This window comes from Podarcis muralis, chromosome 16, assembly GCF_964188315.1.
Source record: "Podarcis muralis chromosome 16, rPodMur119.hap1.1, whole genome shotgun sequence".
NCBI classification, from domain to species: domain Eukaryota; kingdom Metazoa; phylum Chordata; class Lepidosauria; order Squamata; family Lacertidae; genus Podarcis; species Podarcis muralis.
In genome coordinates, this window is record NC_135670.1 from 11684741 (window position 1) to 11699235 (window position 14495).

Sequence of the window (14495 nt, forward strand, 5' to 3'; positions counted from 1 at the left end):
TATACTTGTGGAAGTTCTGTCAAATGTACAAATTATGTAAATAAGCATACCTTCCCATCTTTCACAATCTTCTATTACAGTGGTACCTCGGGTTAAGTACTTAATTCGTTCCAGAGGTCCGTTCTTAACGTGAACCTGTTCTTAACCTGAAGCACCACTTTAGCTAATGGGGCCTCCCGCTGCTGCCGCGCCGCCAGAGCATGATTTCTGTTCTCATCCTGAAGCAAAGTTCTTAACCTGAAGCACTATTTCTGGGTTAGCGAAGTCTGTAACCTCTGAAGCATATGTAACCTGAAGCATATGTAACCTGAGGTACCATTGTACTTTAAAAAGAAGTGTGTAGGGAGGTTCTAATGCTTTGGCCTCCTGACCTGAGTTTATCCTGCTTTCTCTGAAAAGGAGAGCAAGGTTATGTTATCATTAATTTCTTCCCTGTGGAAGATGGCTCCTCTTGCAGCCCTGGAGATCTGCAAGATCCCCTGCTCCGTGTTACATACAGAGATGTCACTCAGTGACCCAGGAGTCTTGGACGAAGCTTTATTTTTTAAGACTGTGATGGAGAAGGGTGTTATCCAACCCTGAATTGTGCTTAGGTGACCAGAATTAGTTGGAAGGGGACTCACAACTCAAGTCCAAACCCTTTATCAGTGCAGGGAATCCACTGCTACAACAATCCTGATAGATAGCTATCCACTTTTAGTCTAAATCCTTTTTAAATTTTATTTTTCATTTTTTAAACAAAATTTATATACAATTTTTTCTTAGTCTAAATCCTTTTGTAATTCGAACCTGTCAGTTTGGGTCCTACCCTCTGAGCAACAGAAAATAAATTGGCTCTGTGATTTATGCCAGGCGTAGTGAATGTAGACTTCCTTTTTACTCATCCTGGCCTCTACAATAGCTCTTCAGGTTTCATCAACTCTTAATCTGTCATCCAGGTTGGACAGACCTAATTTATTCAACCTTTCCTCTTAGAGTTTGGGTCTCTAGATCCCTCTCCATCTTTGTCACCTATCCTCTGTACACAACACATGTAGTCTCTTTTTAAAATGATTGTTGCAGCTCCTGGCGCTCCACAAACTGCACTCTTCACAATTTGACAATTCTCTAGGGGAAAGTATGTGCTTTCAAGGTATCGTGCACTTCCTCAGCCTTGCCAGTTTTGGTAACTGACCGGAAGCTAAGGCTGCCCTCCCCAAAGATGGCGCCCGAAACGAGCATCCGCCTATGACTGTAGAGAAGGGGAAGTGGGTTAAAAAGAAAAGGGAGGGGAGAAATACTACAATTCCCATGAGCCTCTTGGGCTGCAGCTGACCTTGGCAAAAGCGGTTCAAGAATGTTGCACTGCACATGGCGAGCTGGGCTGCGGATCGGGGGGCTGGCAGGTGGGGGAGCTGGAAGCTGCGGGGTTTGGAGGCTCTGGGGCCTCACGGGTCCTGTGCGCTTTTGGAGCTGGGGCGCGCAAAGGGCTCCCGGCGCGGAGCTGCCTCGGCGATGGGGCGCCCGGGGCGTGCAGACCGCCTTCCCGTTGGATACTAATGTGCCCCGGGATGTCTTGCTTTTCCAGCACGATCGAGGCCGTTTTTTCCGTATTCTCGGGCTGTTCTGCGCCGGCCAGTTCGTGTTCTGGGCGTATCTGGCACACTTCGCTTTCCACGGCTTGCGGGATGTTAGGGCGAGCCGGCCAGAGCCGGATCCCCAGCATGGGGAGCGCCCTCTGCCAACTCTACCGGGAGGAGCCACGATACAGTTGAGCTCCAACAAGTGGCGCTTCGGTTTCACTGCGTCTTGCCTGACCGTGGGTAAGGAAGGGCTGGATTGCGCTGCCCGCTCCTCCTCCGGGGTTACTTATTAGCATTGGTTGCTCTTCGTTCTTATAGAATTGTGGAATTGGAAAGGACCACGAGGGTCATCTATTCCAACCCCCTGCAATGCAGGAATCGTTTTGGCCAGCATGGGGCTTGAACTCATAACCTCGAGAAGTTTACAATATAAATTGCAATCTTACTTTCATGAAATTGTAGGTTTGCTTCTTGTTGGTGGCAGATAGTATGTGGGGCACAGCAGGAAAATGTATCCAAACGTAATATTGTGGGTTGCAGATCCATGGGTTGTAGCCAACCAAGTTCTACCCCCAAATAGATCCATCGAAATTAATTTATCTAAGTAAGGCCCCTATCTAGGGACGCGGGTGGCGCTGTGGGTAAAACCTCAGTGCCTAGGACTTGCTGATCGCATGGTCGGCGGTTCGAATCCCCGCGGCGGGGTGCGCTCCCGTCGTTCAGTCCCAGCGCCTGCCAACCTAGCAGTTCGAAAGCACCTTCGGGTGCAAGTAGATAAATAGGGACCGCTTTCTAGTGGGAAGGTAAACGGCGTTTCCGTGTGCGGCTCTGGCTCGCCAGAGCAGCGATGTCATGCTGGCCACGTGACCCGGAAGTGTCTGCGGACAGCGCTGGCTCCCGGCCTATAGAGTGAGATGAGCGCACAACCCTAGAGTCTGGCAAGACTGGCCCGTACGGGCAGGGGTACCTTTACCTTTACCTTTTTAAGGCCCCTATCTGCACTATACATTTAGAGCAGTATCATTACCACTTTAAACAGGAACTGTAGTTGTTAACAGTACTGAGAGTTGTTAGGAAACCTCCCCTGTCATTTCCCCCACAGAACTACGATTCCCAGAGTTTCCTGGAAAGAAGGATTGATTGTTAAGCCACTCTGGAAAGTGTAACTCTGTGGTGGGGAATAGGGGTCTCCTAACAACTGTCAGCACCACTAACAAATGGCAGGCCCTGGAATTCTTTGGAGGAAGCCATGACTGTTAAGGTGGCATAATATTGCTTTAAATATAAGGTGCAGATGAGGCCTCAGCCATGCTCCTTTGTTTCATGGGGTCTACTCTGAGTAGAATTAACACGGATACAACCCAATAAAAATAAGGCACTCCCTGCCCAACTCAGGCTTATAACCAGGACCAAGGATCAGATCCAACATCCATGACTGGGGCAGGCGTAGTCTGAAACATCCATTAAGGCACCAGGTTGACACAGGCACCCAAATGTATCAAAGCAGGCGCAAGTCCAGTTTCTGTGGGAAATTGCACAGGGTGGCTGCTACCACAAAACAGGCCTTTCCTTGACATAGGTCTGTCACAGCTCAGCTGGCAGAAGCACCTGGGCCATGAAGGTCTTTGAAGGTCACAATCTCTTTGAATCGGGTCCAAAACCAGAGTAGGAGCATGTGCATTGGCGAAGCGCTAGTACATGATGATTAAATTTCCTAGTCAGAAACCCAGCAACTGAATTCTGAACCACCTGCCATTTCTGAACCATCTCCCAAGGCAGCCTTAGGATTTATCAGGCATTGCAGTAGCCTGACCACTTGGTTATCTCAGCTCGACTTGACATCCTGCTCTGTTCCTTTGCAGGTTCTCTGATCTTGGCGGCAGGTTTTGTCTTTTCCCGACGCTCTGTGAGCCGGATCTTGCTGCACCGAGGTGGGCAGGAGGTGACCTTTACCACCTATTACCCCTTGGGCTGGACCTCGTCCTTCACGGTCCCTCTTCGCCATGTTTCCTGCATGTCCCATCGTACGGAGGTGCCGGCGATGATGCCACTCAAGGTTAAGGGGAGAGCCTTCTATTTCCTGTTGGACAAACAGGGACGGATCACCAACACAAAGCTTTTTGACATCACTGTTGGCGCCTATCGCAAGCTGTGAGGCACAGCACTGCTAGAGGGAAAAGGCGCAGGAGAGGGCCCGTCCTGCATCCTGGGCTGTTGTGCAGATGGAGAAAGATGGACTGGCCACATCCGGCCGACAGATCCCAGGCCTAGAAGCAGCTCTTAAATGGCTTCTTAGCCCTTCTGTGCTTTGAAAAAGACAATTGATGCATGATGTTTTGGGGTAAATGGAAGCTCATCTGGAGAGAGAGAGGGGGGGGGGGAATGAGAGAAAGAGAGACTGAGATTGCACAGAGTTGCCCTGGATCCTGAGTTGATTAGCTTGTTTTTTAAAAATCTAGAAAGCACCAACCTGATTTTTGCAGGGTTTTTTCGTACCTCCCAACACACCCCAGCTGCATTCACAGTACATTTTTCTCTGTAATCTTTGGGATGACAGAGGGGGGTGGGAAATGTGTGCTTGTGTCTTGGTAGCAAGAATTATGGTGGTTGTGATGGCTGCTTGTTTGATCTCCAGGAACTCATCCTGCCTTAACTGGAGATCATTGAATTTCTCCTTTGTAGAGTTGCCACCTTTATTTCTGGAGAGGCTCCTGTGCTTTTTAACAGGGAGAGCAAGGGAGGGGAACCGTTTTTCAGCTCAAGGGCCACATTTCCTTCTGGGCAGCCTTCTGAGGGCCACCTGCCAGTGGGGGGGGGCAGAGGCAAAAGTGAAAGGAACAATGAATGTAAACCTGACTTTTGTTAGAGTAAAGTAGCTTCTACACACAGCAATCTGTATCCTCCATCCATACAACCAGGAGGCATTATCAGAGTTCAAGGCCACATTCCAGCCAGGCAGACACCTTCATGATGGGAAATGGGGCTGGTGAGGTATGGCATGGGGAGAGTTCTGAGGGCCAGACAGAGAGGCCTGGAGGGCCACACTTGGCCCTTGGGCCTGAGATTCCCTATCTCTGAGGAAATGTGATAGACACTGAACAGTAAAGTTCATGTGCCCCCCATTCCCTGTCACTGCCTTCCCGTTCCATGATCATTTCACCTGCTGAATTTCTGTCTGCCCCCCCCTCCCCAAGTGTTGTGGGGAGAGGGGCCCAGCCAAAGTTGACAATTGTCTCCTGTCTTCTTCCATTTCGGTGTGGTCCCACCAGCCACTGCCAAGTCTTGTTTTCCCGCTTGAGCAGAAGCTTCCTTGGCCGCTCTGGTTGCCATGGAAACATGTTGGCCTTAGTGGCATCAAGATGGCTGCCGTGTGGAAAGGGGAGCTAGGCGGCGGTGAGACTCCGGACATGCGGCTGGGAAGGAGAGAGCTAGAGAAGGAGGGGAGACGAGGTAACTGTCTGCCGCTTCCGAAAGTAGCTTTTGAAGCCCCTGCTAACCTTGTGTTTCTCATTCTCAGCCAGCCTCCCCTTCCGCTCCCCACCCAGTTCTTTTGCATTAATTTCTAAAAGCAACGACGATAGACTAAAGCCCCCCCCCCCCCGCTCTCAGAAGTGTGGCACTCTGTGCATGCTCAGGGGGAGGCAGTTGATTAAGCCCCTTGTTCAAGCCGTTTTATGGCTTGCGAAATAATAACCTTGTGGGCCTCTGTCCAATGGATTTCATGTTGGGTCCATTTTTAATCACCCGACCCTCTTTTTCCTCTCTTAACATATATAGGAAACCCAATTTGATAGTATTATTAATTATAAGGATTTTTCTTGCCACTTCTCAAAAAAATCATAAAATAGTAGACAGGGGTCTTGTAGGTGCTCCCAGCAGCAAACAGCCCCCCCCCCCGTCTCTTTTTAGCTTCACAACATCCCTGTGAGGTAGGTTAGGTGGAGAGAGGAAGGGAGGGAGTAACCAGCCCAAGACCACCCAGTAAGCTTCATGACTAAGTGGAGGATTTGAACCTGGGTCGTCTGTCAAGCAATCTAACCTTGTTGGTTTAGCACAGGGGTGGGGAACCCTTTTTTCAGGCCCAGGGACGCATTCCCTTCTGTGCATCTTTCCAAGGCCCACATAGCAGTGGTGACTGGGGCCAGAGGCAAAAATGGCTGGAGCAATTAATGTAGATGTTAGCTTTGTACAACAGGCTCGCTTCTTCAGGCATGCTCCCATCTCTGTCCTCCATCCAGAGGTGCTCTGTCCTCCATCCAGTAGCTAGGGTGATCTTGCGCCCCTGGCAGAACCTTCCAGATTGCACCCCCAAGCCACAGACAAAGTAGCTCTTTCTGCCTCTCCTCCCCCTCCCACCCATTCAATTCACCCTCTATTTAAAACCATTTCTTATGAGGCAATAATCGATATTTATGGACATTTTTAGTCGGTTTTGCGCCCGCTCCATTGCCTGGTGCCCCTGGCAGGGCCCACCTCGCCACCCCCAGCTATGGCCCTGCCTCCTTCCAGACAAGTACAAGGTATCGCCAGAGTTCAGAGGCATATTTCAGCCAAGCAAAAACACTCAAGGGTGTTTGAAGCAGAGCTGGAGATGGGGTGTGGCGTGAAGAGAATTCCAAGGGCCAGATAGGGTTAGAGGGCCGCATTTGGCCTTCAAACCCGAGGATCCCAACCCCAGTTTAAACAGTATGCAAGTTAAGAACCATATGTTTTCTCTTTCTTCTCCCTGTCCTTTCCATTCTGGAAAATGGCAGCAACTCCCTCCCCCCTTCCTGCTACATCACATTCCCATTTTGGGTGGCTCAGTTGCCTTGAGAGAGCCTTTCGGACCCCCTCCTCTCCTTCCCCTACCCCACAAAATAAACCACCCTTTATTTTATTTTAAATTGTTCCGGGGTTTCAGTGCAGCCCCTCCCTAGGAAGCTGTGGAAGAATACTGCTGGATTAGCCTTAACACTAGGCCAAAGTCCCAAGTCTCTCTGACCTCGACCAAAGCATTTTGCTGAAAGCGTTTAGGTCCAGTTGGAGTCAAGGTGATGCAAGTCGCTCAGATTAGGGAGAAGAAACATAAGAAGCTGCCTTATGCTGTCTCAAATCCTTGGTCCGTCTTGCTCAGTTCTGTCTACACTGACTGGCAGCGGCTCTCCAGAGCAGAGCATCTTTCCCAGCTTGACCTGGAGATGTCATTGTGCAAAGCAGATGCTCTACAAATGGAGCTAAATCCTCGCAAAGAGAAACCCAGTACACCAAGGAAAAGGGTTGTAAGCCTAGCTGCCTCCCTGATCTGCTAGGTTTTTTAATGTACTGGGAATATTGCTCTTAGGATAGGAGGGAGCATTTGGCAATGTGAGTTATGAATCTTGAACTCTGCCCCCACTCTGTTGTGCCTTATAATTTTAAGATGCCGGGGATTGAACCAGGGATCATCTTCTTGCAAAACCCCTGAGCTATGGAGGGAAGAGACTCCCAGGCAAGTTTGAGAGGTTGCAGCTTAGTGGCAGAGCCACTGTTTTGCATGCAGTAGGTGTTTAAAATAGAGAGGAGTTTTAAGATTATGCATGGTATAAAGAAAGTGGATTGGGAGAAGGTTTCTCTACCCCCAAACCTCATAATACCAGAACCAGGGGACGGACAACAAAAAGAAGTACTTTCTTCACACAGCATGTACTTGGGACTGTGAAGTTTGCTCCAACAAGAGGCACTGATGGCTAACCAACTGGGATGGCTTTAAAGGAGGATTAGACAAAGTCATGGAATATAAGGCTATCAGTGGACACTAAGCCTGATGGTGATATTCTCTCGCCACTGTTGGGGGCAGTGATGCGCCTCTGAATACCAGTTGCTGGGAATCACAAATGGGGAGAGTTGCTGTTGCATTTATGTGCTGCTGGTGGGCTTCCCATTGGGGCATCCCTTTGGCCACTGTGAGAACAGGATGCAGGACTAGATGGGTCTTTGGGAGGATCCAGCTGCCAGGCTCTTAACTATGTTCAGAAGGTGCCATGTTCACTCCCATTTATCACAGGCAATAGGGTAAGAGAAGCCCCTTTATAGCTACCACCATATGGAATACACCCAGATTAGCCAAGATCTGACCCAGTACAGTATGTCTGTACCAAGGAACTGAATATCCTGACATCCGAGACAGGCACCCAGATGGATGCCCTCGTTGAACTCTTATCCATTCAGCATGTAATCCTAGCCTGCTCTGAGTTAAGTGTTTGTGTATGAGAACCACCACTCCGAAATCTTCCACTGAGAGCAGCTGCCTCACTTTTTATCTTGATGGGGTCACCTGGCTCAAGGATGTGATCTTGCGGTACATCGTTCCAAAGAAATAATGAGCCTCCTTTCCATTGATTTTTATTTTATTTTACACATGCTCAGTAATTGCCGTGGTATTTCCAGACCTCCCAAGAAACCCCAAAGACTTGTAGATTTCATTTTAACATAGGGTTTCTGTTTGTCCAGTTTCAAACTTGCAGATCTTTCCATCTCTCTTTCCTTTCCAATTTATTTTGTTTACTCATTACAACAAGTGCAAATACTGTTAACCTGGACAGCTTTTTACTTAGTTTGACATGTTTTTAATTGTCCAAAAGACCAGTGGAGATAGCTTAATTGAGTCAAGAAAGACGACTCAGAAATCATTTTGAATGCTTTATTACAACATAAAATGTCATTGGGACATGCATCCCTAACGCCAGTAAATTAGCAAATTTTGAAAAGTTGTTTGTCAGTTTGCTATGCATTCAGACACTTCTTAAGATATTGCAGCAAAATTTTGTGAGATGGTTCCTGAGATCGAGGAGCCAGTTTTCATTTCTGTTTTGATACAGTTGGGTGCCATTTTGAATCAAAATGGCAGACTGGACCTTAAAAACTTCACTGATTGCAGAACTGTGCTGTTTGTTTGTTTGTTTGTTTGTTTGTTTGTTTGTTTGTTTGTTTGTTTGTTTCTAAAAATTTGAAAGCAACATCAGCTCACAGGCTGCTCATTAACAATAGAGAAGATATGCTTATACACATTCAAATCTTAAAATACACTGGATGGTTGATCAGACCACCAAGTGGACACAGGTCTTACCTAGCTAAGGTGGATGTTAATTGAAGAAGCATCAGCTACAGATAGTGATGAGTTGGAACGCTGGCTTGTAAGTCCAACATTGTGTTAGAACTAGCACTTTTTTCGGGGCCGCAACCTCGCACAGTGCCCCCAAACATACATTTTTAGACGGTGTGAAAGCACGGCCCTGAAAAAGTGTGTATTTTGGGCTCCGTGATCTCATGCGGGTCATGTGAATCACACAGGAGCATGGACAGTAAGATGTGCATCCCAGTTTTGGGACTCAGCATGTTGGAGGGTTTGGAAATACAATTCTCAACATGGTGGGAAAAGCTATGATAAAGCAACGTGTGTGCCTGCTTGCTCAGCTCTTGAGGTGCTGTTGATGAGCAATTTCAAGGGCCCTCCAGCACCTACTCTCCTTCCTTTTACTATATATTCAATTTATTATTTATTCAATTTATATCCCGCCCTCCTTCCCCGAGGAGCCCAGGGTGGCAAACACACAAACAAGAAAACAGTTCAAACACCTTTGCAAACAGTTCCAACGAGGCTACAGGCTGGGAAAGTCCTCTGCTTAAAAGGCCTGTTGGAAGAGGAAGGTCTTCAGCAGGCGTCTGTCTAATATTTAACAAGAGGTGGTTGTCATGATACTAAAAGCCAGATTCCTACATTGTGTGGCATCAATCTTTTGATAAGATGGTATCTGCAGGAGGCCCTCACCTGCGGAGTGCAGTGGTTAGTTGGGTATGCAGTGAGACCAGTGCTTTTTTCCAAGAAAAATGGTGCTAGAACTCACCATGAAGTTGTTACAGCAAGTGGCCGGGCGACTCGGGGCAGCCCTGAACAGATGCAGGTTTGACAACAACCAGGTTCACCACTCACGGAATGCTAAAAACTACTGCAAGCTGTCTCCCTAGCTGGTTTGGGGTCACCCCTAGTTCTGGTGCAGGTCAAATAAATGCGCCCCCGCCTCCCTCATTCTCTTAGATTCAGGCGGGTGGCTAGGGCAGCTCAGAAGGGCCCTCGTGCAAACGTGCGCATGTGCAATAGTAGAGGCCTGGCTCGAAAGCTTAAAGCCCGACACTGCTACACGGGGACAGAAAAGGAAATACAAATTGGCCCCGTGCTGTAGCTTGACCAATCATGGCTAGGAGAGGCTAAGAGCTAGGTGGAGTCATATATTTTAAAAAGTGTAGACTCTCATATGCGGGCCAACTTCCATTTTGGCTTTAAATGTTCGTTTGGGGCTTCTCAGACGTATGTAAAGGCAAGAAATGGGCAGGGGGAGCACCAGCTTGTAATGGCGCCCACCTGAGAAGTGCCTGAAGTGTACTCTGGCATGCTCTGGCTGAAAAAGGTGAGACCATCCTTCAGGTATCCTGGTCCCAAGCTGTTTAGGGCTTTACACACCAAACCCAGCACCTTGAAGCTAGCCAGGTGGCTGATTGACTATTTGTCAATCAAGGGGGTGATCTTCAGATAGAGACCTGCACAAAGTGGGACCGATGACCAACCCCCAGATTTCCATTCCTTGGGTGTCTGCGACTGTATTAAGCCTTCACTGCACGGGGAGAGGAGGGAAATGTCACATCTGTTCTGGGTTTTTATTATTGTTTGATTCTGAGAACTAGAGCATTTTGGCGGCACAGCCGGTTCTCGGATTGCTTGCTTCCCTGGCACTAGGCCCGCCCTGCGTGTGATTCGCAGCCTCTGCAGTCAGCACAGCAGTGGTACACTAAGGCCTCATCTGCAGGATACATTTAAAGCAGTACCACTTTATACAGGCAGTGCTTCCCCCAAAGAATCCTGGGAACTGTAGTTTGTTAAGAGTACTGAGAGTAGTCTTAGGAGACCCTTCCTCCCCTCAAAGAGCTGCCAGTAGTGGTTTAGCTATCAATCTCTCTTCCCAGGGAACTCTGACAATTGTAGCTCTGTGAGGAGAATAGGGGCTTCCTAACAGTACCCTTAACAGACTACAGTTCCCAGAATACTTTGGGGAAGCAATGACTGTTTAAATCGATATGATTCTGCCTTAAATGTATAGCGCAGACAAGATCTAAGTGATTGTGACAGATGTGGTTCCACGGGGCATGCAGGACAGACTGAGGCTATGTACACACCATACGTGTAAAGCACACACCTCCCTCAAGAATCCTGGGAACTGTAGTTTGTTAAGGGTGCTGGGTATTGTAGCTCTGACAGATAAAATATCAAGTTCCTAGGATTATTGTGAGGGGTGTGTGCTGCTGTATGGTGTATATGCAACTTCAATGCAAACTGGGCTGGAATTGGAACCAAAGCCTCTTGAGCTTGATTCGACTCATAAAGGTAAAGGTAAAGGTACCCCTGCCCGTACGGGCCAGTCTTGCCAGACTCTAGGGTTGTGCGCCCATCTCACTCAAGAGGCCGGGAGCCAACGCTGTCCGCAGACACTTCCGGGTCACGTGGCCAGTGTGACAAAGCTGCATCTGGCGAGCCAGCACAGCACACGGAACGCCGTTTACCTTCCCGCTGGTAAGCGGTCCCTATTTATCTACTTGCACCCAAGGGTGCTTTCGAACTGCTAGGTTGGCAGGCACTGGGACCGAACGGTGGGAGCGCACCCCGCCGCGGGGATTCGACCATGCGATCGGCAAGTCCTAGGCGCTGAGGTTTTACCCACAGCGCCACCCGCGTCCCCGATTCGACTCATACACACTGCTGTTTAAGAGCAGTTGATACTCTTTCCCTTTCCTTCCAGTCCTGCAGTAACAGAGGCCAAAGTTTAAGCCCTGAATTGCTGCCAAACAAAGTTCTGCGCCCAAGGACCTTGAGTTCCGGGGTTGGCCCAAGAAGGGGGAAGAACGATGCTGGAAATTATGGCCCTGCTCTTTGACCATTAGAAATCATACTCAGCGATTTATCTGAACTCAGCATAGTTTCAGGCCTATCATTGTACGTATTCTTAAGGGCTAGAATCTTGGAGTTTCTTAATTCAGGAGGTTGAATTCTGCAGTACTGATTCTCCGCACTTGGCAAGGTGGGGCTGCGGAAGCATGAGAACTGAAGTAGGTCTGATTTGAGAGCCTGATCTTACTGCCTGGGATTCTCTGCTTGATTCCTGTGCTGGAATAACCAGCCACGGTGATTACAAAACAGTGGGAGGCAATGAGGTTTTCTAACTGCAATGTTGTTGCCAAAGTGAGGGAGCTCATTTGCCTTTCTGGGGCAAACACGGCTGGGAAGGTAACATCTCGGACACAGATAAAAAGTTCAAAGTTTGTTTACAACAGCAAGCATTTTTCAAACTGTTTCAGCTCAGTGGACTGGTCTGTGGCCAAAGCATTCAGCTCTTTTTGAACCGTAGGGGGCGGCGGAGGGGGGAGAGAGAGAGAGAGAGAGAGAGAGAGAGAGAGAGAGAGAGAGAGAGAGAGAGAGAGAGGACTCATGTTGCTCTCTGGCCAAGAGTGCCTTTATCTGTGTGAACTCAAGTGAGTCTCGGCGGGATCACGCAACAGGAGTGTGCACCACCATCCATCAGAGAAGCAGATAAACATGCGGCAATAACATACCGCTTCATTTTCCGCAGCCTGGCAAGGACCCAGCCTTTCTGCTTGTTCCGAATAACATTGAGCAGCACAACAACAACAACAGGAGGAGGAGGAAGGATTCTGGGAATTCAGGGAGGAAGATTTTATGGTGTAAACACACTGGGGGAGGACAGCATTTAACGCAGGGAAAAATAGGGTCACCAGGAATTCTGTGCATCAGATAGGATTACAGTGGTACCTCGGGTTCCATACGCTTCAGGTTACATACGCTTCAGGTTACAGACTCCGCTAACCCAGAAATAGTGCTTCAGGTTAAGAACTTTGCTTCAGGATGAGAACAGAAATCGTGTTCCGGCGGCACAGCAGCAGCAGGAGGCCCCATTAGCGAAAGTGGTGCTTCAGGTTAAGAACAGTTTCAGGTTAAGAACGGACCTCCAGAACGAATTAAGTACTTAACCCGAGGTACCACTGTACTGTCTCTTTTTGCAGAGCTCCTTCATCTGCTTTGTAAGATGACTGAAATTTCCCTAAGTCAGGCACAGGGAGTTTTATTCAGCCTGAGGGCCGCATTCCCATCTGGGCAGCCACCTGGGGGCCACAGGCCAGTGGTAGAAAGCACTGAGCAGAGCAGTGAATGTGACCGTTGTATGGTGGGCTAGTTTCTACTACACCCACACACAATCGTCCATCTTGGCAAGAAGCATTAATAGAGTTGCATTGCAGCCAGGCAGGAACACCCAAGGAGGGTGCAAGGCAGGGCTGGTGTGAGGCTGGGGAGGGTGTGAGGCCTGCAGAGAGTCCCAAGGGCCAGATAGAGAGGTCTGGAGGGCCACCTCAGGTTTCCCTAAGTTCCTTTGTCCTTCCAGGAGTTGCTAAACCGCAACTCCTAGTACTCCTAGCAAACGTGGCCAATGGCCGGGGACACAGAGAATTGTGGTTCAACATCTGGTGAGTCAAAGGTCCCCTAAACACCTGCCCTAAGTGTGGCTAACCACATAGCTGCCACATACCAGCTTGCTGTAAAAGACACAGGTACAGGAGCGTCTTTTAAAAAGGCGACCATCTTTTAGCTGTGTTTCCAACAAGTTTGGTGCCATAAACAAAATGGATGCTCTTAGACCTTCAGTAAAATCCAGCTATTTAAATCAAAGCAGTGCCCTGCCCCACACAATGAGGCCCCACATAGCATCATGGTTAATCCGGCTCTAATAGCTGCTAGGCCCTGAAAAGGGCAACCAGAAAAAAGGGCATTAATTGTTATGTGTGTCTTGCTTTATCCCTGCTTTGAGATGCCTGACTGCTCCGATGGGATTTCAGATCTGGGATTCAAAGCTGGCTCGGAGCCCAGGCCTTTATAGAGGCTACAAGATCTGGCCTGCAGGCCGCCCTCCTTCCCGGCAACGTGGGGTGAGAAGCACGTGGATCCCTTACTTAGCTCTGGGGCAGCCTCACCCCTGTTGAGGCTTCCTCCCACCTCTCCTCCTCCTCCTCCTCCAGCCCTGGGCTGAACACAAGCCTGAACGTGATGGAAGCCTGACCCAAATGTTGGACAGGTATTTGATGGAAATCAAAAGAGGAACGGTTGGAGTTTAAGAGCCTTGGGAGTGAGGGTGTTCAGGAATGAGTGCCCTTCAGGAGTTGGGAGAAAATTGCTAAGGAAAAAGGAGGAGATTCCATTCTGCCAGCATTCTTTGCCCAGGTCCTCTAGAAATAAGATATTGAGGTCAGATCGTTTGCCCTTGGGTTGACAAGCACAACTGGCTAGAATGTTTATATTTATTTAAGTAGTATAAGTAGTTGAGACTTATACCTTGATTTCCAACAATGTGGAACTGACAAAAAAATCAGATATGTATTATTATTATTTATTTAGGGTTGCCATATTTCAAAAAGTAAAACCAGCTTTTTTTAGTTAGAAAAAACTAAAAAAATGTTGCTTGCCGAAGATCCAGGACAAACTGGCACCTTCCAGAAATTCCCCCCAGAAGTCCCTATTTTTTTTTACTATTATACAAAAGGAAGTTGTAAAGGGGCTGAACTGGATAACACAGAAATTTAAAACAAACAAACATAAAAAACATAAATACAAAATCCATAAAATGTGCATTCAGTAAGATATTCAGAAAGCCAATCCACTCTACTAAAAGATGAGCAATACTATAGGCGGCACGTGCATACAAAATACAAATACAACAACTATTTTTTATACTATATAATGTTGGGGCATGGAAGTGCTATTCCAGGCCAACTGATTACTACCCAGACATGCCTTGGTCCATGATGCCAGTCAGGGGCGCCATCTATGCGGGGCTGTGGGGGCCAAGGCCCCCCAAC

At 48.3% G+C, this 14495-nt stretch overlaps 2 protein-coding genes across 2 annotated transcripts in view; both read left to right on the forward strand.

Annotated features, from left to right (window-relative positions):
• Nucleotides 1–1292: 1292 nt before the first annotated feature.
• On the forward strand, nucleotides 1293–4086 carry TMEM223 (transmembrane protein 223). The gene is made up of 2 exons (XM_028710647.2): nucleotides 1293–1802; nucleotides 3425–4086. Exons 1-2 carry the CDS (start codon nucleotides 1337–1339, stop codon nucleotides 3715–3717), a joined length of 759 nt encoding a protein of 252 aa, XP_028566480.2. The 5' UTR covers nucleotides 1293–1336; the 3' UTR covers nucleotides 3718–4086.
• A 504-nt stretch (nucleotides 4087–4590) lies between these two features.
• SLC3A2 (solute carrier family 3 member 2) overlaps nucleotides 4591–14495 on the forward strand; it is a 24548-nt gene continuing 14643 nt past the window's right edge. The window contains exon 1 of the mRNA XM_028710642.2: nucleotides 4591–5012. Within this exon, the coding sequence (XP_028566475.2) occupies nucleotides 4922–5012 (91 nt within the window). The 5' untranslated portion in view covers nucleotides 4591–4921. The remainder of the gene's footprint in view (nucleotides 5013–14495) is intronic.